The following is a 27,411-nucleotide window of genomic DNA, read 5'->3' as shown; positions in this document are numbered from 1 at the left end:
GCTTTCCTATTTCAACAAATAGGAAATAGGTGGCTGAACTAAAATTTTGTAAATCAACTTATTGGTAAGCCCAGGAAAAACAGCGGATTGATCTAGAAAAATACTTGCGGTACACATTTTTTATAAGCAACCGGGTTGCTAAGGGCTCAGGCCTCAAAATGGCCCAAAAAAATGAAGCAATTTGCTTAGCAATCCTGACGCCTCAAATCCAAATTAGCAACTTTTTTTCCTCAGCAATAAAAAAAACTCGGGCACAATTTTAGAAGAGAGCCTTGCATTATTCGAAAGATGCCTTTACTGTCCATTTAAATTGAAAAATTGTCGAAAAATTCAAAATTGTGCTTTTCAACTATTTTAAGTTTGAAAATCTTTTGCCCTCCTGGATTTCGAAAAATCCTTAGCGAAAAATGGAATTGCTTTTTAAAAAATTCGTAGACTAGGAGCTATTGACGCAAACGCCATTTTGACCAAAATTTCAAAATAACAAAAAAACTTTTTAGAGTTGAAAACGAAGTAGCCAACCAAGCTCGACGCTCGCTTGCTTCTTACTTCGCGCTCGAAGCCAAGACCTGGCCAAGACCTCTATGTTCGACGACGACCTCTATGTCCGGCCAAGACCTCTATGTTCGACGACGACCTCTATGTCCGGCCAAGACTTCTATGTTATCGAAGAAGACGACGTTCTGCCGTGACTTTGCTATACACAAATACGATAAGGTGTTATTTTGAAGACTGTGTTGTCAAATTTCCAGACCAGAACTTATAAAATAAAGACCGAAAAGAATTGGGCTGAGACCTCTATGAACGACGACGACTTCTATGTCCGACCACGACCTCTATGTCCGGCGACGACCTCTATGTCCGACCACGGCCTCTATGCGCGGCGACGACGACCTCTATGTTCGACGACGGCTTATCATTTCGGATTATTGAACCCGATCCCCCCTTATAGTTTTTTATTTAACCATATATTCAAATTTGCGCTCAAAAATACTTAAATAAATGAGTTAACAATATTCAATACACTATTTGTATCTCTCAGAAAATAAACACAAGTACAGAACATAGTTTATCATTTGGCATACCCCCGTATTTGGACCATTCGATCGTGGGCGGAAACTAAGTAGCACCATCAGTGCAAGATTACCACCTCATCTTTATTCGCCCGCCAAGAACGCGAGCTAATCATTTTTTTCTCATGCGCTCAAGGGGAAAAGGAAAGTGATCGATATTATTTGAAGGAAAAACGTTAGAAACAAACCCAAAGACCAAAAAATGTATTTTGTTGTTGACAATCGATCCTGTGAAAATGAAAAAATTTCTGCTATGCTTTTTTTTCGGAGCGCTGAAAAACTCTAATTTCAATCTTTCCTTAAGGTAAAGAGATTTGGGTTAGCGAGGCAAAAATCGCTAAAATGCTGGTAAAATTGTAATCCTCAAAAATCGAAGTTCCAGCCTCACTGATATATTTCATGAATTATTATTATATTATATTTTATATTATTTTATTTTATTTTACTTCAAAATTTTCATTTTTTTTATTAGGTTGCACCATTTGTAATTAGGTTTCTAAACTTGGTGTCCCTTCCTTCGGGTAAATATATGTTTTGAATTGAATTGAATTGAGGAAAGAATAATCTCATAACCGATCACCATTGCTAAGGCATATGATGATCTGAAAAGTTTATCCAGCGGAATTTTATAAAACCGCGTTCGGGGACTGGGAAAAAACTATGACACGTGACCAGATACCGGTATCTGATTGGCCCGCAGTTTTCAAAATTTATTTATCATTTTATAGCAAATAACTTTTTGTAAGAACTAAAGTAGCAAAAACTTCTCTATCTTTTGAAGTATTGAAAATTTTCCAAGAATTTATACAGATGATATCAGGCAATTGTACATGGAACAATCTGAATCTTAACCTGCCAAAAATGCTAAATTTTTTGCTGCTGGAATGCACTTTGAACACGTGAAAATATCATGGCTACAAAACTTGAAACAGTATCATTTAATTTGGAGTTTTTAGACCATTTCAACCCAAAAAATACTTTCCAGAACTTATAGTTGCTATTTGTTTATTAAAAAGTTCTCATGAAAGGTTTTTGATGTCTGATTGCAAAAAGTATGCAACCCAAAAAACTGATCATCGCAACCGCTTAAAAAAGTCAAGAAACATCAAATTTCACCAATATTTTATCCAAAAAGAGTATCCAAATATCCAACAATACAAACAGAGCCTAAACTAGTCAACCTGTTGATGTTTGAATCATTTTTTTTGTCGGTTGAATGCCTGACAAACATTTCGCACACGTTAAGTTATAACTATTCTGATAAAGTGCTTCATTCCTCCTAATAATTAAGCAGATAGCAAGAGAGAAGTAATAATTACATAAGTGAACATACCTGTAATAATTTGGTTGGTGTTTGAGCCTTCAGCTTGAACAAAAATATAAGAATACATCCAAGCAAAATCAGCCACAAAATACAACTTTCAAAACAGTCTTTCAAAGCTTTTAGGTCAATAATTATGAGCAGCCACTTCTGTGGGTGTATGTCAGAGCTACACTAAAATAAATAAACAACATTTGGAACATTGAACTTTCCTTTATAAGTCTCAAACAGTTAGTCACACTAGGAAATTAAGCTTTCAGAAAAAACAACATCAGTCATCTACAGGATGAATTTCAATAACAAGGATGAGAGTTACCTGAATCAAGTTCAAGATCCCAAGACAATCAATTAAAACTTGCAAACTTAAAATGAGACAAAATTACCGATTGCAAACGTGCAGCAGCCAAATATCAACCAACCAAATTTTCTCATTCAATTCCCGAGACAGCGCTTCGATTTTTAAGGCCTTGTTTATACGCTAAAGTAAAAATAATTCCGCACATGTAAATGGATCATTGTTTGAGGTCCGGCAAAATTTCCGGGAAAAAGCCTATCCGGCGGTGCGCGGATCTAGGTGGGTTCCGCCTCCCCCGTAGATCTTTTTCTTGGGAAGTTGCTCTTCAAAGTAGTTTTCAAGGTTGGCTTGGCTTAAATTTTTTCATCTATGGCTTAAATTTTAGGCAATTTCTCAAAGTTTTTGAAAATGTTATTTTCATTAAAAAGCGCCAGGTTATTTTTTCATGAATCCCTTTAGAAGTTTTGCGGCGCATTTTTTTGCTTGAGAGTCAAGTAAACGATATAGCGCTTTCGCAGCATTAATCTTTGTATGCATTTTGGCGGGAAGCTAGTGTGACTAACTGTCAAAATCCTTAAAAAATCAAAACATTGACCAAGAGCCAAAACGTGAATTTTAGGCGCAATCTTGGATTTGGTTCGGAGCATAAAGCCACGGTCGCAGTAGAATCAGTTTTGTTTAGCCCACGCATCCAAAGACGGCCCGAGTTAATCGATAAATTCTATGCGAATGCCCGCGATTGAATCGTGAAAAGTACTCTGAAATTTCAGAGTGTCAGCCATCAAAGAAAACCCGAGAACCTTCGCAGGTCTTCTTGCAGAACCATTCCCTTTAGAGCGCATGCGTGGAATGCGTGGAGCACGAAGAGCTGCTTGGAGGTTAAGGAAAGAAAGACGCAATATTGATAAGTTAGCCTAGAGCCCGGTTCGGCGTGCCGTATATCCGAGTGGCCGTACGACTTGCAAGAGAAGAACGAAATGACGAATTTGAATTTTAAACACATATTATATCGAGGCCCGGAATCTTAGAGTTGGCTTTCGTACTGGCAATTTTCGAGTTAGCTAAATTATGACGTCATAAAAAAGCCCTTAGGATGATAAAGATGGTATTGTTGTTGCTCTCTAACTTTATTTTTAAGGGGAATTCGAGTAAGTTTTCATCAACCACGGGAGTACATATCATATCGTAAACATCTTTTTATGCTTCAAATGGAATAAGAGAATGGGAAATGGAAAATATATAAAAGTGTTGCTGTATTTACGAATTTGAGGTCAACATGACGCGCCTTAAAAGACCAAATAATAACTGCATTTTCGAAAGACAACATTTCTTGTTTTAAAACTGCACGAAATCCCTCTTTCATACTCGAATTAACCCCCTGGCAAAATTTGAGAAATTTTTCATGAACTCGCCGAGGAGTAGATAAGCTGAACGCATCATAAGCCCTTTGGATAGTAAAGTGGGGGCGTATGGGCCTTCGTAATACCGATATACCGATCACTTTTTCTCTAAATTACCGATATCCCGATAAATTTTTCGTTCAAATACCGATACCGATCAATTTTTCCCAATTTTTCAGGTACTTATCTCGGGTACTTAGGCAAATATGCCAACCCTCCGAAAACCGACCCTTAGAGAGACTGATTTTTGCTGAAAAGGTGACCCTTAGAGAGACTTTTTGAATTTTTTTTTTCGATTTTTGAAAAAAGTCATACCCTTAGAAAGACTTTATTACAATTTTTTCTCTGGAAATCAAAAAATCTCCTTAAAATCTTGAATTTTCCGACCCTTAGAGAGACCATAGACACATGAATAAAACCATAGACGGGAACCACCCTATTGTTCTCCGATTTTTCTTTTGTACTTGAAAGTCGAACTCGAGAAATTCGGGTCCAGACTACTTCACGGGGTCTAATAGATCAAAATGGCGGAATCAGCAAGCAAAACTCAAGCAAAATTGTCACAAATAGCAGCAATTCTCAACTCAATTCTCTTCCTCTTGAAAATGTCATGGATCTTCTTGATTTAGGGTTCTTCGACTGCGATGAAGAAATTATGGAACAAGTCAATTCTCTTGAAACTAACCCTTAAGAAAATTTTAAGTATGCATCTAGTATGCATCAGTATGATTATAGTATGCATGTGGTATGCATCAGTATGAGCATACTTGCATACCAAAAAACAAGTATGCATAAATTTAATAGCATACTTAACACAAGTATGCCTCTAGTATGCATACTGAACACAAGTATGCATCTAGTATGCATACTAAAATTGAGTATGCATACTAAGTCTGCATATCATACTGAAGTATGCCATTAAGTCTGCATACCAAACTTAAGTATGCCATTAGGTTTGCATACCAAACTTAAGTATGCCATTAGGTCTGCATACCAAACTTAAGTATGCCATTAAGTCTGCATACCAAACTGAAATATGCCATCATGTCTGCATACTAAAATGAAGTATGCCATTAGGTCTGCATACCAAAATTAAAGTATGCCATTAGGTCTGCATACCAAACTTAAGTATGCCATTAAGTCTGCATACCAAACTGAAATATGCCATCAGGTCTGCATACCAAAATGAAGTATGCCATTAGGTCTGCATACCAAAATTAAAGTATGCCATTAGGTCTGCATACCAAACTGAAATATATTGCCATGAAAGCAAACATGCATACTAAACATAAGTATGCTACAAAAATGAAAACTCAGCTAGACTATAACAGCAGGTTTAGTAGTCTTAGCCAAATGTAGACTAATAATAGTGGATAATCCCTATTATAGTAGGGGGAATTTTGTTCGATTTTTTGGAATCGCTTGACTGTTTTGTTAGAAGCACTTGTTATACATTTTTGGAAAGCTAAGGGGTAGGGGAATCGAAATTACTATGTTTCCAATTTTTTTTCGGACACTTTGGTGTGATTTTCGGACAAATATGACGGTCTCAGGCAAAAATCATACGGTTGAAAATTAATGAAAATTTTAGCTCGAGAAAACGAAGACCTGTTGTATATTTTTGGAAAGCTCTCAAAAAATTAAGATTAGAGATATATTGCAAGTATAGGTGATTTCTGTACCTAACTCGAGATATTAACCCTTGAAAACCGTGTTTTTCAGCCAGAAACAGCTATTTTGTCCAGTTTTTGCGATTTTTAAAGCTCAATATCTCGAGTTAGGTACTGAAATCACCTATACTTGCAATATATCTCTAATCCTAATTTACTATTATCATTTAATTAAAACATTTTTTCATCCTATTTTTGCCTTGCAAAAAGAACTGAAATCGAGAAAGGCTAGGATAGGCCAAATGTTTAAAAAAAGAATGACATCCTAAACACATGTATGCTTCAATCTTAAATTCAAACCAGACTTCAAAAGAAGGTTTGTAAATTGTAAATTGCCTCAGAAATTGAATGTATTTCGAACAAAAAAAGTAAATAATTGTTATAATTTGTTACCTGGAAAATTCTTTTTGAATACAAATTCTGTTCTGCCTTTTCAAGGATGCATGTTTGGTTAGAAAAAATAAACTTACATAAATTGATGGCGACAAAGAAGATCATACCTTCTCAATATTTACCAATGACTGTTCATCTTTTTTAAGTGTTTTTTTATTAGTTAATTGCACTTAAAAGAAAATAATTATGAATGTTATATGATGAAGACAGGACGGTCGATTGTAATTATACAATATGAACTGTTTTGGAGGTGCATAGGGGAAATATTGACAACAGCCGATTCAGACCGAGCTTGCATCAAACTGACCAAACTCTTTAATGCAACAAATTCTGAAGAAGAAAGCTATGTGTTCACCTGTAAGGGACACTATCGTCACAACCAGTAATAATAATCAATATCTGTTCTTAGTACCTTCCTAAGTACCTGTTCTTATACAATGTGTTCTCACAGAATTAATATACAAAGTATGTAACATAATGTTATAAGATAATTCAAACTGAAAGCATGATAAATCTAATTGACAATGAATTGAATAAAAAATACACAAGAAAATTGAGCTAAAATTGGCTAGAAATCTAGAGAAAATGAGCTAAAAACTGAAAAATTTAACATGTCGTGAAAATATAGCAACATGAATGTTGTAACTTTAGTTTAACTTCAAGAAAAGCTATCTAGAAATACATACAAAATCTTATGCCTAAGCCAAATGGGCTGATGTGCAGAAACTGAAAACAAAAAATGCAGAAAACAACATACCAGGTAGTCAGTATATTGAAACGGCGCAATAAGTTAAAATTTGAATGATTGAATTTATATTGAATGATTGGCTAAAATTGTGTCTGACTTCTTTATGATGTCCACTTACAATGCTTCTCACAGCTTGTTCGATTCGATGTGAAAACCGAGTGGAAAAAATGACTACTTATTGCAAAAAATTGAAACAGGTAGATAATTGGCTGCATGTTAATAAACTAATTATGTATTAAAATGTTACAAAAGAAAAACTTAAACTGAGTGGAAATGTAACCTAACATTGAAGAAAGTTATGCGATAAAATCATATTACTCTAATTTAAATAAAGAAGAAAATTAGTTTCTCAGGTAAAAAGGGTATGAAAACTATGACTAATAAACAAACCGATTTTAAAATTTGATGAACATTTTTTAACTATTTCGAGTAAATTATGAACATGTAACTACTGTAAATTGATAAAGCTAAAAATTAAAAATGTAACCATTTTTGAGTCTTAGGATGAAAAATGACAGAGTCAAAAATATGAGAGAGGGAGAGAGGGAGAGAGGGAGAGAGGGAGAGAGGGAAAGAGGGAGAGAGGGAGAGAGGGAAAGAGGGAGAGAGAGAGAGAGAGAAAAGTAAGAGCAGAAGAGAGAGGCGGAGAGAGGCTTTATTACATTATTATTATAAAATTATAAACTATAATTTAGAATCATGCTAAAATTACTAATCTAATATGCTTATTTTTCTGAAGAAAAAGAATGGATCATAACAAATGAAAAGAAAAATGAACCTTCATGAGTATATAACCCAGAACAATGCCCAATGGCCAAAGCTCAATAATTTTCCAATTCTTTTACCAAATCCAGGTCTCAGTGTGCTTTTTAAAAAACATGATTGTGAAAAAACTTAAATTAATCAGATTCTAAAATATTAGGAAAATCTGTAATGTAGGCATTTCCACCATCAACTTCAAGAAATATGCATTGTTCAAAGATGTCTTTAATTTCAATGATGCTCAATTTGTTATCAAGCTTGACTTTTTTAACCAAACATTTGTTTTCATCAAACTTCAAACATTTCAGAAAGCTGCTTGATGGTTCAAATATTTGAACTGGTTCAACATTAAAGTAATGTCCAAAAGCAATATAATATGAATCTCCATCATCAGTCTTAAAGCAAGCAAAACGTTGAATGGAAAAGTAGTGGCCTGTGGTCAGAGAAACGGATATACTATTTCGACGGACTTCTTTTGTGCGACAACCAGACCTTATTATGAACCCACCAAGCTTAATAGATGGAAAGGTTGACACTGATGAATGCATTACCATAAACCGACTTGTAAATAGTTGGTCTTCTTCTCTGGTGACATAATAAGGTGAAAGACTGCCAATACCAGTTAAAGTTTGAGTAATTCGAAAAATATGTTTGTGGTAGGTTCCATTTAGTTGCTTCAAGTACTTGTGCTCCTTGGTATTTGGTTTTATACAAATTTCTGCGAGGTATGGAAGATTATTTGAGGCAGAAACAGCACTTGCTAATTGAAAAGGAATGTTTTGTGTACCATGGATGAGTTTTAAAATATAACCATTCTTATCCTCAAAACTGAACAAGCTATAAACATAGAGAGGACCAAGCTCCAAAACAGTTTGCGGTAGATGTACCAAAGAGTGGATATTAATGGTCATATAACGGCGGGTATAGAGCTTATCGAAAGATGCACAGAATAAGAAGAGAAATCTTCTGGCAGTATTAATATCGTCTAAATTGATTTTTGATTTCAGCAGAAGGTGAACAGCATGACTGAGTAGATAAAAATGCTCAAAATAAATTGACGGTAGAAGATTTAACATAACAGGAACAAAATAATACAGCAAAAATGAGCGAAACTCTGATGCTTTCCAATAGCCAAGATTACCTTTGATGGTACGGGGAACACGGGATATATGATTTGGCGGCTTCAGGGATACTAAACGATCTTCTATGGTAGGTAAGGATTGAAAAACAGAATAACTTTCTCCTTTATGGGAGCCATCAAACCAAAAAGACATAAGTAACTTTGTGACTCCAAGAAGAACTGCATGCATGTAATCGATATACCCATACCACGAATGACATCATAATCTGGTACAAGCATTAATGGTGATGGTCCTTTAACACCCTTAACATGTGCCTCGCTAGAATTGATTGCTTCAATAGCATATTCCTTTGTTTTGGAGTGTGTACGAGGAGGGCCAGACGGGTTAGCCTTATCAAACGGAAAGCATCTCACATTACCATTTTTATTTGTCTTTTCTGTTTTTCCTTCCTGTAAACATTTAGGACACCCATAAAATGAATTGAACTGCTGAAAATTTAAGACACTCGCTTTAGCAGGCATATCAAAGGTTCCACAGAGCAACATTGACTTGATTGTTACATCTTTATTAATTTTGATTCCACAATAGGAAAATTCTCTCAATGTTTCAAATTGTGGTGGCAAGAATAAGAGCATGTTAGGATGAGTTTCACCATACCACAGGCCACTGATTAATATGTTCTCCTTTTTTCTTCGGTCTTCATAAGGTAATTCGTTAATGGTGTAGAAAACTGGCCAGATAGAAGATTTGATACTTTTAAAAAGGGGTACACCATCTGTATTCCACATGAAGGAAATGTTCAAAGGATTGTTAAGAAACGAAGAGAATGATTTGTAGAGTGAAAAGTCGTAAATATCAGACGGGGAAGAAGAATTGCGATTGAAGCGATGTGACAGCTTTTCCAACATTCCAGCACGTGAGAAAATGGACTTGATTTGGGCTTTGATATCAAATTCCATAAAATAAGATTTAGCCAATGGTTTTGAAGACTTTTTTGATTGAGCACAAGTAGAATTCGAACATGCTGTACTGTTTTTATCAAGTTTCATTAAACATTCCTTACAAAAGTAATGGGTTTTAACATTGGGCGATAAAGAACCAAGCATTTTCTTGAGGATGAACAAGGATTTAGGAAAAAGAATATTAATCAGCAGAATCAAGGATGAAAGTGCAACACCAGGTAGTTTGAATTTCTGGGCAAAGGCAATGACAACTGTTAGTGCAGCTCCGAGTGATATGTCAGAACCAGGATGGAGAGGAGAAGAAAATTGATTTGTTCCACCAGAATTGGAAAGGTCAGTTTCTTCTATGGGTACTTCTGCATCATCTGTATTTAATGGAAAAATCAGAAGTTTAAATCTTTATGTGTAAATCTTTATTTAAGAAAAATACCTAGTTTACCACGTTGACGATATGGATTTTCAGTAACAATTTACTTGTGAAGAACTTCAGGATTTCCATACAGTACAGTAACATTCAAGATTTTTTAAGGAAATATCTTGTATTTTCCGATACTTTTAGCAAGAAAATAGAAATTATAACCAACTTCAAACTTTCTGAAGAAACTTTCCTTAAACTCAAAAATCTTTTTAAAAAAATCATATAACTTCTTTTGGTGTATCCTCTAGGGTGGGTCAGGTTTCGTAAGTGACAAAACTGTAGCAATGTTAACAGCCTCTCACTTTCAAAGAGAAAATTGTAACTCAGAACCAAATAACTTTTGGGAAATCTTCATTAACTTTTTGACTTAAATTGCTAAACCGCGTCGCATACGAATAGTAGGAGGCAAATTTTGAGAAAAATCCAAAAAAATTCCGATGTAAACATAATCACGTAGAATTTTTTATCCCTGGGCCGACATCGCACAAATAACTTGTATTCGCATCATTTTTAGGTCCAAAATATGAGTCGGTTGGTCCGTTGGTAAAAAAATTGTTGGAAAATTGAGATTTTTAGACCCCATATTACACTATATTTTTGGGCCAAAAAAGTTTACTTATCTCACAGCTTATAAAAAAGAATTTTACGAGAAATAGGTATTTACAAGAAGTCTCGCCACTTACTAAATGTACTCCTGTCTCTAATCTAATCCAGACTTATATTCATTTATTAGGAACTCGAGAGTAGTAATTTTATGCAAAATCTACATTCTTACCATGTAATTCTTCAACAACATCATCCCAAAAATCACCATCATCAAGGAATCCATTGTAACCCTCAAATTCCTTGTCTAATTGAAAAACGTCTGAATAATCATCCACATTACCAGAGTTGTCATGACTTGACATGTAAACTGTAAAAAAATTTATTCATTCATAAGTATATTTTCATTACCTATGCTATCTGCTGCCTATATATACCTAAAAAAAGTCAACCCAGCAAAGCAGGAAGTTGTCCATCTATCCGTCATTTTGTACTAACTGAAGGTTATAATTCAAAACCGTTTAGACGAAGCAAATAGGACATGTTGTTTTTAACATTTTTTTTATAAGAAACTCCAATTTTCGAATCAGGAACTTTCTTGACCACGCTCAGGTTGCTTATATAAGAAAGATTTGAGGCGGAGAAGTATAGCTATTATTATTAAGATTAAATACCTTCGAATACTTTGTTCAGGTCAGATGAATCTGCAACGTAAGATATCTCTTCTTCTTCGTATGCACTTGTCATTTCAATATCACCATCTGTTCCTCCCAACGAAGATGTGACATCGGTGAATTCAGTTTCATCGAGACCACCTGAAACGTCTGAAAATTCTTCACTACACCCGACCTCGAAAGCTTCTTTAAAGACTTCGTCTGAAGTTGATTCATAAAAAATTTCCCTGTGTCGATAAAAGTACGAGAGGGATAGACCTGTCGCCTTGTCCGACGCCATTGTGAAACTAAAATTTTGCGGGAAAATGTCTAGTGATTGCCCAGTGAATTTTAAATATGGCGGAAAAGTTGCCGGGTAGTTATTGGAGATCGAATGTTTTGACGTTCGATCGGGAATGGAATGTTCCGCGTTCGAAAGTTAAAATTAAAGGGAAGGAGCGCCCATTTTCAATTTTTGGTTGAAGTGGAAAGACTGAGACGTGATCTGCTGGGAATAATTCTCTATTATTCAAATCATTAAATTTAATCAAAATGGCAAGCCGTGTACAGAGAGATAGAAAGCCTTCATCAAAATTACAACCAGAAAAAGGTAATAAATTTCACATCTATTCCCGGAAGTAACGCTACGAACATCATCATTTTTTTATAAGCACAGAGGTATAAAAATCAAAGTGTTTGATGCTTAACTTTTCCCGGAAGTAACGCAATGTACAAGTTTTTTATAAGCACAAAGGAAGGGTATTTGAATCAATGGGTTAAGTTCTTGTGAGAAATTAGTAATCTTTCTCTTTTGTTACCGACAGATGATGGCCCACTCTTGGAGATTAGATTTATTGAGGAAGAAAGTAATGGAAAGCGTATGAAACTAACACAGTCATTCGCGGCTCTTAAGCCAAAAGATATCGATACCGGGAAAGAGATAAGCCTCAAAGAATTGGAGGAGTTGAAGAAGTATGCTTTTTATTATTCCCACCATAAGGCATACTATCCCGCCGTCTTGCTGGAAATTAAACGACACAAAAGAAGGTCAACAACAATAGAAGGTTTGTAATCATATATTCTTATTTATAGGTATTTAATTCTTTCTGAATCGAAAATTTGATACATGAACTTTTAGCAAAAAAAAAAACTGTCTTCGTTGAGTACACTGTTTGTTTTTGTTTGGAACAGACTTAAAACGACGAGCCTTTCAAACTGAAGGATTAAAGGTTTAACATCTTCAAATATTATATAATGGTCTTTCCAGTGTTGATGAGTCTGTTTCTTTATAATACACCAATAACCTGTCAAATAGGTTTGCATTTTCTGACCTAAAAAAGAGGAAGAATCGATTATATACTAACTAACAGAAACAGCTGAGCAGATTTGAATTCAGCAAGGCTCAAATATTATAAAACGTCTATATATTAATGCACCATCTTCATCTTACCCTTTACCAGTTTTCAAAAAAAATTTCTAATTAGCATATATACAGGCTGGGAAATTGTTTAGCTAAATGTCCACATACTTTGAGACAGATTTTCGTGAACCTCATCATTTTCGACTCCTTATATTTCAAAAATAAAAATATTGCTTCACCTTGTTTGTTATAGAAGATGTAGATGAGCTCAGTCAAGACGAAAACCAGGATGACAATTATTCTGAAGATCATGGTTAGCAAATTCCATTTTATCTGAGGAAAAAAGATTCAATTAAAGTTATTGTTATTGTAATACCTCATCAGCCCTGACCATTTAAAAAGGTTACCTAAAGTGTATCGATATTTCACGAGGAATAAAATTTGGCTTATTCCAACAGTTAAAAAAATTATATCCCTCCTGAAATACTTTATTATAAGCATAATATGAAGGCTCACTGATAATGGACAAGAATTATTGTTGCCAGAACTAAATGAAACACATAATTATTCTTTTCAGAAAAGACAAAGAAGCCTCAAACAAAAAAGCTAAAATACGAGAAAGGTAAAGAAGATACAATGTAAATAATTTATATGTAGTGGTCATAAATCCATAACTTGAAATAAGCAAAACAAACTTGAGTTTGTCCCAAAAGCATGTTTTAAAAAATACTTCACTGCTTTTGTTTATTAAAAAATTTGATATCACTGTACCTGTATTTTTTTAGCAGACCAAACAACCGAAGGACTGAAGAATGTGTCTTGCATCCAAGGTAGGTCTTTGATATGATACCTATGTAAAAAAGTTTTAATTAAAAATATATTAAAATGTTCACTCCAAATTTCACAGCTTCAATGAAACAGGGGTTATGACAATTATCAAATTTCCTTCAGAACCCAAGAAAAATAATTCAAAGAAAAAGAAGACCAATGACGTGACAGAGGCAATTATAAACAAGGAGCAGAGAGGTAAAAACTGTAATCTAAGATTTACCTTAAGGGAATATTTAAGGCAACAATAAATTAATGCAAGCAACCCCAAAATAAATTTTTTTTGCGGAATGAAATATTGCAAATGACCAAAATTAAGGCAAATTTAGCATTAATTAATTCCTTATCACTTAAAGGCAATTTTCAGTGGTAAGAACTGTTCATGTGTTGGCTATGGTCTAATGAAGGCTAATTGCTGCAATATTTTGTTTTAGACAAGGAAAACAATGTGAAAAAGGCTAAAGCGAAGACAATATCCGTTCTGGGTCAGGAAATTTTGAATAAAACAGGTATGAAATAAGCTCAGATGGTCAATTAGGTGTCTTATATAAGTATTGACCCTTTAAATATAATTTAAACACAATTTATCCATTCCAGCATTCAATGTGACTGACGTTGTGCGTCAGAGGCTAGCATTACTTTTTATATTTTCTTAGATGCATTGAAAGACCTGGGTGTGTCCGATGAGATACTGGACCAATTTGTGGATGCTGACATGCTAAACTACAATATCTCAAGAATGGATGAAAGTGAAGGTAAGTTAACCAAATCATTATAGGCCTAGATGATGTATCAGATTCTTAAATAAGTAATGTTTACAAGTATTGGTAAAAAGAATGATTTTTCTACTTTTTTTTAAAACATAACATGAAACTTCAGGCCCAAATTTTAAGTGTGACCTAAACATTAAAATTCGAACAACTGTTGAATTGCAGCTCCACTTATACTTTTCTACAGATTTTGAAATTGAAGAATGCTCAAAAAGTTCCAAACCAGAAGCAAAACAAACTTTAGAACACCCACCACTTTGCCAGCAACAAAGTGGGAACAAAACTGAAAGCCCACCTGCAAAAATCAATCTACCCTTACCTGTCATCACAAAAGGTAAGTAAATTTCATAAATATCGGTGTACAATACATACAAGGCACAAGATAATAATAAGTCAATTAGGAAAAACAAATTTTTGCAAAATGACTTAATGAACTGTTACAAATCTATTTCTTTTGTCCATAGAAACACCATCACCAGTTTATTACAACATGACCGCAACAAAAGGTATGTTATCTTAAAAAGTAGCCGACATCAAAAAAGTTTATACTTTAATCGTAGAAATTTTAGCGAGACTAATTTTAGCGTTTTAGCAAGTTTTCCCTATTTTCGCTAAAATAAATCTCGCTTAAACGCACCGAATTGAGAGATCGCTAAAATTTATCCGCGCGAAATTTTTCGAAAAGCTGATTCGCTAAAATAAATCCAGTATGTTTTTTCTTCCTTATTTATCATTTTGTTATCATTTTCATATTTTTTTTCAAAAAATAGTAAATTTCCAAGTTTTTCTGTTCTTAGTCAAGAATTGTGTTACAAAGACATGTGACTATATTGATTTTTGTATTAATAAACATTATTTTTTCCTCAAAATCATTGCCCTCGCTAAAATTAATCCACGCGAAATTTTTGCCAGACGAGTATTCGCTAAAATTTATCCACGCGAAATTTTTTGAAATCGTGATTCGCTAAAATAAATCCAAAAAAAATCAAGATTTTCCTGACTCGCTAATATGCGCTAAAATTAATCTCGCTAAAATTTCTACGATTAAAGTAGTAGATATGTTTCGAGAATTAAGTACCGACACTCACAGTCATAACTCAAATTTTTCTGATATACCCTGAAATTCAAGAGCATGCCAAACACCACAGGTGGTGGTCATATTTTTTCAACTAATTTGACTTTAGGCAACTTGCAAAAGTAATTCTGTGCCATCTATGAAATCAATTTTAAAATTTACAGTGTTGTCTTCTTAACATTTCATAGACAAAGAATGTTCAAAGTGTTTGCGATTGAGAAGAGAGCTCGAAGAAGCGACAAGGCAGATACAAATCAGAGGTAGGGTTGTCCAAAAAGATACGCCATCTTGAATTTTGCTCCAGACCTGCCAAAATAGCAATTTTTTCGGCCATTTTTGACGGAGGGTGAGGTATCACACTTTCTTTATTCTGAAGATTAAAAAAAAAAAAACGATTTTAAGGCAGTTACAGGCTAAGTAGTTAGTTATGTATATTTAACTTTGCAATTACAAATTAAAATAACTTACATACTAGATCAACAACTCCATCAAATCAAGTCAATATTTGTGCCTGACATAATTTCAACGCTGGAGTCAATAAACAATGTTGTTCCAACCACAACAGTACGGTAAGAAACTAAAAAAATAAAAGAAATGTTATCTTGTTGGGGAGCTAATTTAAACAGGAACAAATTTCAAACGAAAAAAAAAGTTACGCTGTATTTGGGACAAAATCATTTTTCTCCTTGGGATTTTCCAGGTTTAAAAAGATTTTTTTTAAAAAACCAAAATTTTTATTAATGTTATCTTTTCATGGCACCTACCTTAAGGGAAGAAATTTTTGCGGAATTTAATTTCGCGAATCAGAGTTTCAAATGGCAAATGTTGCGGAATTTAATTTCGCGAATGAGCCGATTTCAAAAGTTTCACGGAATTTAATTTCGCGGTTGAGGGAATTATTTGTCTACGAAAAGCCCTATTTGCCCTAAAAAGACCAATTTTAGGGGTGATTTTTTTAATTGTGAGAATATTCGTGTTTCGCGGAATTGATTTCGCGGTTCAGCCATTTTGGTGTGTTTCGCGGAATTTCTTCTCGCGAAAATTTCTTCCATTAAGGTACTAGACATACAAATAAGGTTTATCTAAAATTCTTTTCTAGGTGATTAGTAGTGATAGTCAAAGTAAACCATTCAAGGTGCAGGATGTATTGCCCAATGTCACATTGGTAAGAAGATAGTTGCATATTGAGATAGTTTAAAACATGAAACATGAAATTTTGTCTCAATTTACAAAGGAAATGCCAGGACATACTTCAGTTAAATTCCATAATGTACCTTACTAGATTCTTTAGATTTGAAAAACGAAACAATTTTTACTTTAAAAAACCATACCAATACATTCACAAAAACTTTTCTTAAAATCAACTTTCAGGAATGTGGAAATGTTACACCGAGTGGATCTAAGCCAAAGAAGAACACTCAACTGACCCAGTTGGTCAATAAATTTACACCTCCAACAGTTAAGGTGAGAACTCAGTACATTTTTTCATATGCATCATTCCAAATGGGGTTTCAAGAAAACTAGCAATGCTGATACCACAAGGCTGAGTGTGGCAGTATACATATTTGAGAGATTATTTTTGAAGGTATATTTAATCTTGTAAAATTGAAAATTAAAGGTCAGAAATTTTATATAGCACTCATCTTCTAAATTCCTATCTTTCTTTATTCCATCATAGAATGGTCCATTATTCAAAGAACCCTCAGCATCAGTTTTGACAAGTGGACAAAGTGAGGTAATAGGGAAATATTAAATGTTTGGAAGGAAATTTTACGAAAATTAGAATTGGCTTTTGAATTTAGAAATCGACCAGTTTTCTAGTAAAATAAAAAATCAAACAGTTATTTTGACCTAATTTTTGTGTTACCAAGTCAGGTCTTAAAGCTAATTCCCTAAAATAACACAATAAATTAAATTTTTGATTGAAATTAAACATTGATCATGCAGATTCTGTTGCCAAAATTATTGAGAATTTTGACCAGGTGAGCATGCTTGCACAATCAATAATAGAAAAAGGCCTTACCCAGTTAAAATTGAATTATTCGATATTTTCTATCATATCAGCAGACGTTGACACCACCCTCCAAAGAGTTTTTCACCGTTGGACAAAATACAATGAAACAGTTGCATCCACGGACGCCTCACATATTGTTAACGGATGATGATATCTTGAAGCTGAGGATAGCATCTAAAAATTTGAAGGAATGGAGACCATTTGTGAATGAGCTATTATCAATGAAATTCTCCAAAGAAGAGTTGGCAATGTAAGATTATGTACTTTTCTTCATTTCCATAAACAATTTCAACTAGCACCTCAATATTAGATTTTAGCCTGTTAGGTGAGGCTAATTTAATTTGTTATTTTAAGGGCCAAGCTACCCAAAAAAGAGGGTCGTTCGGCAAAAAAATAAACATAAAATTAGAATTTTGTTTATTAAATCTCCTAAAAAGGCAGCAAAAACTACATCGTGACAAAAATGCGAAATAGAAAATAAAAAGACACAAAAAGCTTGAATACACCTTTCCTGTAATTTGTGAAACTAATGCGCACGCATTATTTTGATGCTCTCCACCGTTTTGACTCTGGAAAACAAACCTGTTTTTGCCTGCGTTTTCTTAGGGAAAGTTGGTTTTTTGAGCTTTTCGAAAGTTCTGTCGAACAAACTCCCCTCAAATTTTAGTTTGTTCAATCTATTCATGATATTATACCACCCTGAAAATCTTTTGCAGAAAAGATTGCTATCAAAAGTTAGAAACTGAAAACCCACTTTCCCTAACCCCTCGCAGGCAATAATGCGTTCGTTTACTTCCCAAACAATTTTATACACAACGGTGCGGTGGAGTGCACATTTTCCGGGGCCATTTCTGAGAAGTTTGAATTGCGAGAAGGGTGTATTCAAGGATAAAATAAAAAATTGAAAATAAAATTCTGAAAACCTCTGATGAACTACATAAATGTTGAAAATTGGGCAGTCTGTAAAGCAATGAAAACAAAAACTTTGTAGCAAAGTCAATTTTATATTTATCTTTATTTTTGGAATTTCACTACCGACCACCCATGTTTAGGCGATCATTGAAAAAATGCTCTGTTCGCGTTGCAACAGGTGTTAAAAATGCATGCGTATGGATGGGCGGTCAAAAACATTCCCGGGTTCTTTTTAATCATACCAGTAACTCAGTAGACAGGAGACCCGTCGTGGGAAATTTGAATTTAGCGCTGTCCTCACTTTACAGTGGTTTTTCCAAGCACTCAAATGCCTCCGTTAGACGGAGGCATTAAACTCAATTCAAATTGAGTTTCAGAAACTCAATTTGAAAGAAAATTTTCACAAAAGAAGTAAAAGATCAAATTTCACCATAATAAAATACTTTCTCACTCTTTCTTCCCCTTATTTAAGCCCATTAAAAGGAATAAAATGAATAAAACTTGTAGTAAAAGCTTTTAAGAGCTGGATAGTGAGACCTTTTGAGTTTCTTTTGAAAAACTTTTTTGAAGGTAAAGAACTTAGTTCTATAATGCTAAAAGTGCAAAATACATAAAAAATACATCCACTTCTTCTTCTTTATTTTTGTAACTTTTTTCTAATTCTAGTAGAGTTTTTTTATCATTTGGGCAGTTCTGTACCATTTGTTACACCATTTTATACAGTTTTATTAAATTTGTTAAAAGAGTTGAGAGGACTTTTCAGTAATTCATTCATTTTGTTCATCGCTAAATTCTAGAAATTCATTCACTTTTAACCGTTTTAAAGTGCCAGTTAAGGCCAAATTATGCTCAGCTTTTTATGCTCAGCTTTAAGGGGCTTCGCCCCCTGAACCCCCACCAGGGCTAGCCCTGGACCCAGCCTTTATTATCCAGCCTTTGGCTGGATATAACGGCTTACGCCTTTGATGAAAACTCAATTTGCAAGTACAAACGGAGGCATTGCTTAGTGCTTGGAAAAACCCCTGCACTTACTAAAATAAAAACCAAATTTTGAAAGTTGCGCTTTCTCTAAGAAAGTGTGACCAGTAAAAGAATAACCAAAATTTGATTGGCTATGTTTTCAACCGTTATTGGGATCTGAGAAATTCAAACTCTCAGCCCGTACCATGCTATACATTTCGCCATCAGTTTATCAAAGAAGAAATCATAGCATGGATTCCCAGGCTAGTAACTCAGGGGCGGGTGGTAACGCGAGCAAAACAATTTTTCGATGGTCGTCAGAAAAATTGAGATAAAAGCTATACTTTGAAAGAACAAATTGCTCTTCCCAGATTTTTTTCCACATCTCCGCACTGGAAGATCACTGGAAAATTTGATGCGGGCGGGTGATGCGAATAGAACAATTTTGAACCGCCTTACGGAGTTAAATAATGGGAATCAAACAATTTTTAACAAATGGCCTCTATTGTTTTATTTTATTAACATCTCTTTCTTTAACATGTAACATTGCAACCTCATTTCAGGTCTTCAGCTGAAGGAAAGGAAAATAAAAAAACAAAGACCTCAAAACCAGCGTTGAACCCCTTCATCATCAAAGAGTTGATAGGTATGAAATAAAGTTGGCCTTGTGTCAATGCACACATGTGTTAGTTATGACCTTTCCACCTAACATTCATTGCCTTTATATGAGACTTGCGAAATTAATATAAATCTATCATCAAATGGACTTACCTGAGTTGAACTTTCAAAATTTCTTTCATCTTAGCCTATACAACAACAAAGTGGCCATATAAAAAGGCTGAAGGTGACAAACCAGCGGAGGGATGTTCGGAATCAATGTGCAAACGAACGATAAATAACAAATGTGGGTCTGCCAGAAGTAAGTTTACTTTCAGTCACGTTTGATTAGTTTGATATCTACAGATTTCTACATATGTATGAGCCTGTCTAGCAGAAGCTGAAAAGAACGACATGTTGTGTTCATTTTGTTTTGATTTGGATGTTCCATTTCGACTATTTTGCAGAATGATTTTCACTTCTCAATGTTGACACATTCCTGAGCCGTTCTAGTCTTGACGGCTATTTTCCCGAACATTACCGCCCGCGCGGCGATTCATTTCTTTTAGCACTAACAGCGGGCTTTTTGAATTTTAGAACTACCCAAGCAGAAGAACGACGCGTAATCACGGACTGGAACCGTGGCGCGAACGGGGCGCGGATCTTAAATGACGACTGGATATTGACGACTGGCAATAGATAACTATAAAACTATATTCACTTTTTTTTTGCTTTTTTATACATTCAAATTGTTCTTATTTTCGGTAAAAAATCGTACAGATTATATAACCCATTTGTTCTTTTTACTTCTTTGATCTCCAATTCAAGTCTGCTAGCTTAGTCTTCCTGCCATACTACTTGGTCATACTATTTTGTGCTTTCAAAGAGTACATCAAGTATGATTTTTTTCAAATGATGCATACTTAATTTAAGTATGCATTAAAAATCAGGCATACTACAAGCATGCAAGATCAAGTATGCAAACGGAAGAAATTTTGCATACTACAAGTATGAATTTTCTCAAATGCATACTTAATTTAAGTATGCATTAAAAATCAGGCATACTACAAGCATGCAATGTCAAGTATGCTAACGGAAAATTTTTGGCATACTACAAGTATGAATTTTCTCAAATGCATACTTAATTTAAGTATGCATTAACATGAAGTTTGAGTATGCATTCCAAGTATGACAAATTTTAGTCTGCTTTCGCAAGTCTGCATTTGAAAAAAATCATACCTAATTTCTCATACTAAATGAATACTTGAATCATACTTGAGCATACTTCAGTTATTTCCTTAAGGGAATGTAAGATTTAGCTTTGTTTTGTTTTTTTGCTTGTTTTTTTTCAGTTAAAAGGGTCATATCAATCTTTTTTTCTTTTTCATGATCTCTAATGATTCCCTATCTGTTTTATATATACTATTAGAAATGTAAGTTGGATTTGAGCCATGATACCATGGCCAATCAGCAATCAGGTACACTCTGATCTGATTACATGGTTGTCATTACACATTCTCTGGTCACCACAAATTTATACAGAATCTTTAGTTTTGCTTGTGTTTTTATATTTTAATTTCCCTTTGTTTTCTTCTTCAGCTTACGGAAAGTTCCCAGCAATCATCTTTCAGTTGTGATGTTAACGGATGTAATAAAATCTGCAAGACCAAAGGCGGTATCAAACGTCACAGGGCATCAAAACACCCTGATGTTGGGTTGACTGAAAAGCAGAAAATTCAAGAAGAGCTCGATAAAACGGCAAAAGATCGGCTTGGCCCATGTGATCTTAAAAAAACTCATCAAAGAATCAGCATCTAACCTTGCTGAAGATACGTGCTTTCCATCATCTTTTCGAGATGTCTTTATAGGCTTTGAAATGTCAGAGGAAAAGTCAAAGGAACTTTTTGAGCTGTTGAAGGAAATGATTCTCAAATTCAAACCAAGCAATACTGATGTGTTCCTTCCTAGAGAAATTTCGACGGATTGCAGTTAGCTTCAACTTAATGAACAACAAAAGAGCCAGTTTTTTATTAATGATGGAGCTGTCTAATATATGTATTACGCATATGACATCTGATGCTGCTGCTTCAACTAGCCAAACAGTTAAAACTAAATTGTCTGAGAAAGAAGGTTATGGGCTGTGTAATACATTACTGGTCATGTTATTAGAAAACTATATTTGAAGCTAAGGAAAAGTAAAAACTGGAGTAAAAGTAAATTTCAACAGGCTATTCAACTATTGAAATCATTTAAGATAGATGCAACAGCATCGTATAAGCTTGTACACTCCAGAGATAGAGGTGGCTTATGGTATTGCTCTATGGATAGTGTTAGGTTATTTGAACAAGCCGAGTTAATTTTTTTGAAAAAAAACTGTTGGTCATGTGACCAGAATTGATTTTCGTCCCATGGTCCAATCCTTAATGAAAAATGATGTTGTCAAGTTATATTGGCAAAAGCTGGTAGACTTTTCTCTTTTGTCCATTGAGAAGGATGTTGGCAAGGATCTTTTGGAGCAAATGTTTGGATTGTATGTGCGCATTCGATCCTTCTCATATGCTAAGGACATACGTGAGAAACACAAGTGAAAGACCAAACAAGGAAAAAAACGCTCTTTGCGAAATGAACTAGAATAAGCTGAACAAAGTGAACCCTGATCATTTAAATCACAATTTTTTTTATTAGCTTTTTAACATGATATGACTAAAGATAACAATCTGGTTATCATAGAGATGGTTTAATCTTTTCCTCCTTGCAGAATTATAAAAAAACAAGGCTGGTATGCATTACAAAGGGGTCACAAATTTGGACTGATCTAATATTATAAAATTATGGAGTGCTTTAAAATATTTGATTTTTAAACTTTCTTTTGTTATACCTATAATTGGAAGAAAACATGATGGGTGTAAATTTTAAATGCCCTGGGTTGAAATTTAATTACAGTAGTAGGAAATTAGTATCATTTTAGTATTTTGTGATCTTATTTTGTACACAATTCTGGTATCATTATTAACAAAAGTAGTACAATTTGAGTTTTTCAATTTTCTAATTCTATTCTTAACTAAGAGATATTTTCATGAAAGAAACTGAACAACCATATGTATACCATGAAGGATTCGATTTTTGTATTATTTTCAGAGCTAGGTCACAAAAAAATGACTTGTTATATATTATAACCTCATTGTATTTTAGTGGTATTTTTGTCTTTGATGCCTTGTCAATAACTTTGTTATTACATTTACATTGTTTTGACCTTCAATGTGTTTTCCCTTGAAAGTAAAAAAGCTGTCCAATGTAACTCAAACTCGCTTTGGTCCCCTTTTAGTCCTTAAAAAAAACACCTTTAGCTACACGTTTTTTTATAAGCATGGGATAAATTTGTGCAAGTCTCATTATGCTTAGCAAAATCAATTTTTTGAGCCTCAAATATGCCTACTCTCGGGTACCTAATAGCCGGGGGTTGGAATAAGCGGGGGGTTGGAAAAATCTCAAACTTAATAAGCGGGGGGGGGGGTTGGAATAAAAATGTCCTGGGTGGAAAATTTTTGAAAAGGAGGCTAATACAGCTGAATTAGGACAAAAAAGGGAACTTTCAAAAACATTTTCCCAAAAATTAATAAGCGGGGGGGGGGGTTGGAATAAGAATATTCGAGAATGTTCTAGAAATATGAAAACCATTTTATTCCGCACCGCGAAAGACTATCGTTATACTTTCGCTATGCGAAATTAAAAATATTAAAACATTTTTCAAAAAGTGAGGACGTCATCAAAAATTTACTCATCTTCTGCATGCATTTTAAATGTCAATTTTATTATTATGTTAAAAGCCGGTAAATATGTTAAAGATATTCTTTTTGCTTCTAGAAATTCAAAACAGAAATGAAAAATCTCCATTTGTTCAACTGTAATTGCTATTTTATTAAAAAGTACTTTTTCACTGGTCAGCGATAACTGTGAAACTTTGTGATGACATCATCACCTTTATGATGACGTCATCAACCCAAATTTTTTTATATGAATTCCTTAATTGGTAGAGAACATTACTGCCAAGTTTCAAGTCCATAGCTTTTCTAGATCAAAAGTTATGCAAGGCTCGGTGGAAAACACCCCCCTTGAGAATAAGGAACCCCGAAAAAGCCTGATAATAATAGGGCTAAAAGTTTGTAACAAAAAATTAATGTTATACATAGAAATCTTCGCTGAATTAGCAAAAACGGCACATTCTGTATTTTTTTAAAGCTTGATATTTTCAGTTTCAGTTAAGCGGTTTTTCTGAAATTTTCACAGCATATTTCCATACATGAATGGGATGTTCTCAAAAGGTACCCTCAATTGGGCTACTTATCGGGGTACGCATAGAAGAAGGAAGACAACATGGCGCCTGACCATGATGAAAAATTAGTAGATTTCAATATGTACCTTTGGGGAAAATAATTACTATTGCGACTTAAGTTTTATGGCAATATTGATTCTGATTTTTGTAAATTATCAATCGAAGGTTTTAGTATCATTTTATCATGAACTCAAGCATCAGTTTGTAAAATTTAGGACAAAAAGGGATGCTCCACCTTTTAGGAACACCCTACATGAATGGAACAATTTTCAAAGGAAATTGGTTTTCAGAATCTTCATTAAGACATCGTTAAATCAAAATTGTCATTTCGAAAATTTCTAAATATTCGGTCTGGACTTTGCATCATCGAAAATCTTGAAATATGTTATAAAAATCATAACTTTAACTTTCAGAAAATAAAAGTAAACTTCTTTTCCCTTTGGATTTGAATTTGAGAGAAATTTTAGATTTAACCGACGTTTTGCGGGCCGCATACTATATACAGTGAAGATCTGTCATTGTCGAAAAGAAAAGTATTGATTTATAAAAACACCCCCTTTTCACAGACCCACTGGGACCTCTTTCCACTGGAAAAGTTGGCCAAAATATCGTCCCTGGTGGAAAATTATCCTCCAAATTTTGTCCGACTGAAATTAATCAAACAAACCAGTCCTCATTGCAAAATATTATGCTTCCCATACCCACTGAATTTTCTGACTTGAAAACAAAAGAATTGAAATCCACAGTCATAAATATTATGGGAATATCAATCCCCATTGAGTCTCAGTCTGTTATTTTTATCCCCACTGGCTGACAAAATCCTACCGGGTCTATGAGAAGGGGGAGTATAAAAAACTAAAACTAATAGAAGGAAAATTCAGAGAAATTCAAAAACTATCTACCAATGATAAGCTGGCAATGTTTTATATTGTATATAGGGATAAAGAGAGATTGTATAAAGGTATGGCTGAAAAGCTCAAGATCATCTTTCAAACTCCACACTATTTTCTTTTAAATTTGAGATGATGCCAGAAATATGCCGGAAAACCCGTTTTTTGGCATTTTCTCGAGATTTCATCATTAGTTTTTTCTGATTTCTTGCACAAAGATGCGTATTACTATTAGCAATGCCTAAAATATAACCGAGTCCGAGTCAGATTTTCATTGGATTTTTTCGTTGTATATCTTGTTTTTTCAAACAAAAACGCTATTCATAACAATGCCCAAATTAAGCATGGTTTAATTTTCAATGTAACTGATTTTGGTAGCTGGAACTTTCTAAAAATCGGCGGAACAGCTGAAATCGCCGAAAATTTGAATCTTGAATATTTCTTAAATTAACATAAAAGTTGTATTTGTCTTTTTGTCATGAAAATTTGTACACTGATGCAAAAAATATTTTCTCGGCCGAAAATGCTGGAAATATACCGGAAAACCAGTTTTTTTAGCATTTTCTCGAAATTCCATCATTAGTTTTTTTCTGATGTGTGTTATGATGTTATGTATTCATGTAACATTACAATCTTATAATGTTTTCCGGTCTGCAACCTCTTACCTGCAACCTCTGACCTGCAACCTGTGTCCTGTGACCCGCATTTTGAACTAACCGGCCGGCAAATCAATTTTTGAGAAATGGGCGTTCTTATCTTCTAGGAGATCACTTGTCCTGGTCTTCAATTCTTTTATTATTCTCCCTAAACATATTATTCTTTTATGGTACGATGTGTTCTGAAATCTAGGGGATATTGTTTGCCACGGAAGTTTAAAGATTCCGTTGTTCAAGTCCTAGCGTGACATGCATACCTTATTCGGCAGTGATTGTGTATGACTTAAAAAAATGTTCTTTTCTATATCAAATTCAAGCTGCTCACTGGATTTTCTTACTCTCTAGCAATTTTTCTATTTTTATTTGACTTTCATCTTCAGGTAGGTCCATTCAACGTGTGGCTTGTTTTTAATCTGTTCAACATGCACTTTAACTGGTATTTAATTCTCGTTCTATCAGAACCTTTTTGTCGCTGTTATTTTGAAACAGATTTTAGTTTATACATACCAAGAATAAAGTCGTCTCCAAGATTCTTCCATGATGCTTCAATTATTCCTCCAGACTTTTGTCCACCTGGATTATTGAGTTCATATAAAACTTTTCTGTTACCAAAGTTAAAAATAAGACCCCAGTGTTTGAAATCATTTGGTAGATCAGCATTTGCCAAACTAGGAAGCTCCAATAATAATATGTAAACTTTAGCTTCTCTTACTTCTGAATCATAATCCTTCTTAAAGGTTGCAGTTTTCGATGATCCTCCTGAATTACTCATCTTTGCTTCTCTGAGTTTGGTGTCTCACTCTTGTTTGAAAAATTATCTTCAAAAACACTTTTTTTGATAACATTAACTATCAGATATCTTTGCTTCGTACAAGAGAGGAGTTCAAACTGTAAATAGAAATTAAGACAAACATAAAGTAACTAGAAAAGAAATTACGATGGCTCTGAAAGCGGTTTTATTCTCTTTTTCAAAATTTCTCCGTTCCTTTTAATGAAAAGGAGAAGTGAAATATAAAATTTTTTTCACTTCATCTTTTGACAAAATGGAAATAGGAATTCTAAGGGAATGCACACGAGTGTGGACAATCATTCGCGTTGAATATGAACAGTACTAGCTAATAGCCATGCCGTGACATGATAACCTTTATTAAATTTCCCAGAAACAAAACGGACCGCATATTCAGAGTAAGGAGGGAAAAATGAAGTAAAGCCGAATGATAGAAGTGAATCTCCTATGAAGAATTTGAAGCAAATTGTTTTCTACATAAGTTGCGCAGCCCGCATGGTTTTTGTAAAAACGCCAGATTAAAGATGGTCCGAAGACAACGGGAAATACTAAGCTTTTCCTCATCAACTCACGATTAAGGTTAAGGTTAAAATTCAAGGTTAAAATACATGACGGCTAGTCTAAAAATCCAATTCCAGGCGAATAAAAAATTCTCCTGTTGACAAAAGGTGAAAAAAATTCTCCTTTTGACAAAAGGTGAAAATAATTCTCCTTTTGAAATTCACTTCTCCTTTTGTTAAACAATAGAACCTATTGTTTGTTTTAAAAGGAAAAGAGAATTTGAAATGGAGAGGAAATTCTCCCTCAGAGCCATCGTAAGAAATAAATAAAAAGAACTTCTAAGTTCTAAGGCTACTCGGTGTATTTAAGGGCGAACACACATGTTTGAAAAAGACTTTTTATATGGAT

General features: G+C 34.1%; 1 protein-coding gene across 1 annotated transcript in view; it reads right to left on the bottom strand.

Annotated features, from left to right (window-relative positions):
• Positions 1 to 26,578, bottom strand: part of LOC136808490 (uncharacterized) — a 152,246-nt gene extending 125,668 nt beyond the window's left edge. Inside the window, exon 1 of the mRNA XM_067065022.1 lies at positions 26,223 to 26,578. Within this exon, the coding sequence (XP_066921123.1) occupies positions 26,223 to 26,487 (265 nt within the window). The 5' untranslated portion in view covers positions 26,488 to 26,578. The remainder of the gene's footprint in view (positions 1 to 26,222) is intronic.
• Between the last annotated feature and the right edge of the window lie 833 nt (positions 26,579 to 27,411).

Source organism: Clytia hemisphaerica, unplaced genomic scaffold (assembly GCF_902728285.1).
Source record: "Clytia hemisphaerica strain Z4C2 unplaced genomic scaffold, Clytia hemisphaerica genome assembly, whole genome shotgun sequence".
NCBI classification, from domain to species: domain Eukaryota; kingdom Metazoa; phylum Cnidaria; class Hydrozoa; order Leptothecata; family Clytiidae; genus Clytia; species Clytia hemisphaerica.
Note: the sequence above shows the minus strand (reverse complement) of the source record. Positions and strands in the feature narration are given on the sequence as shown.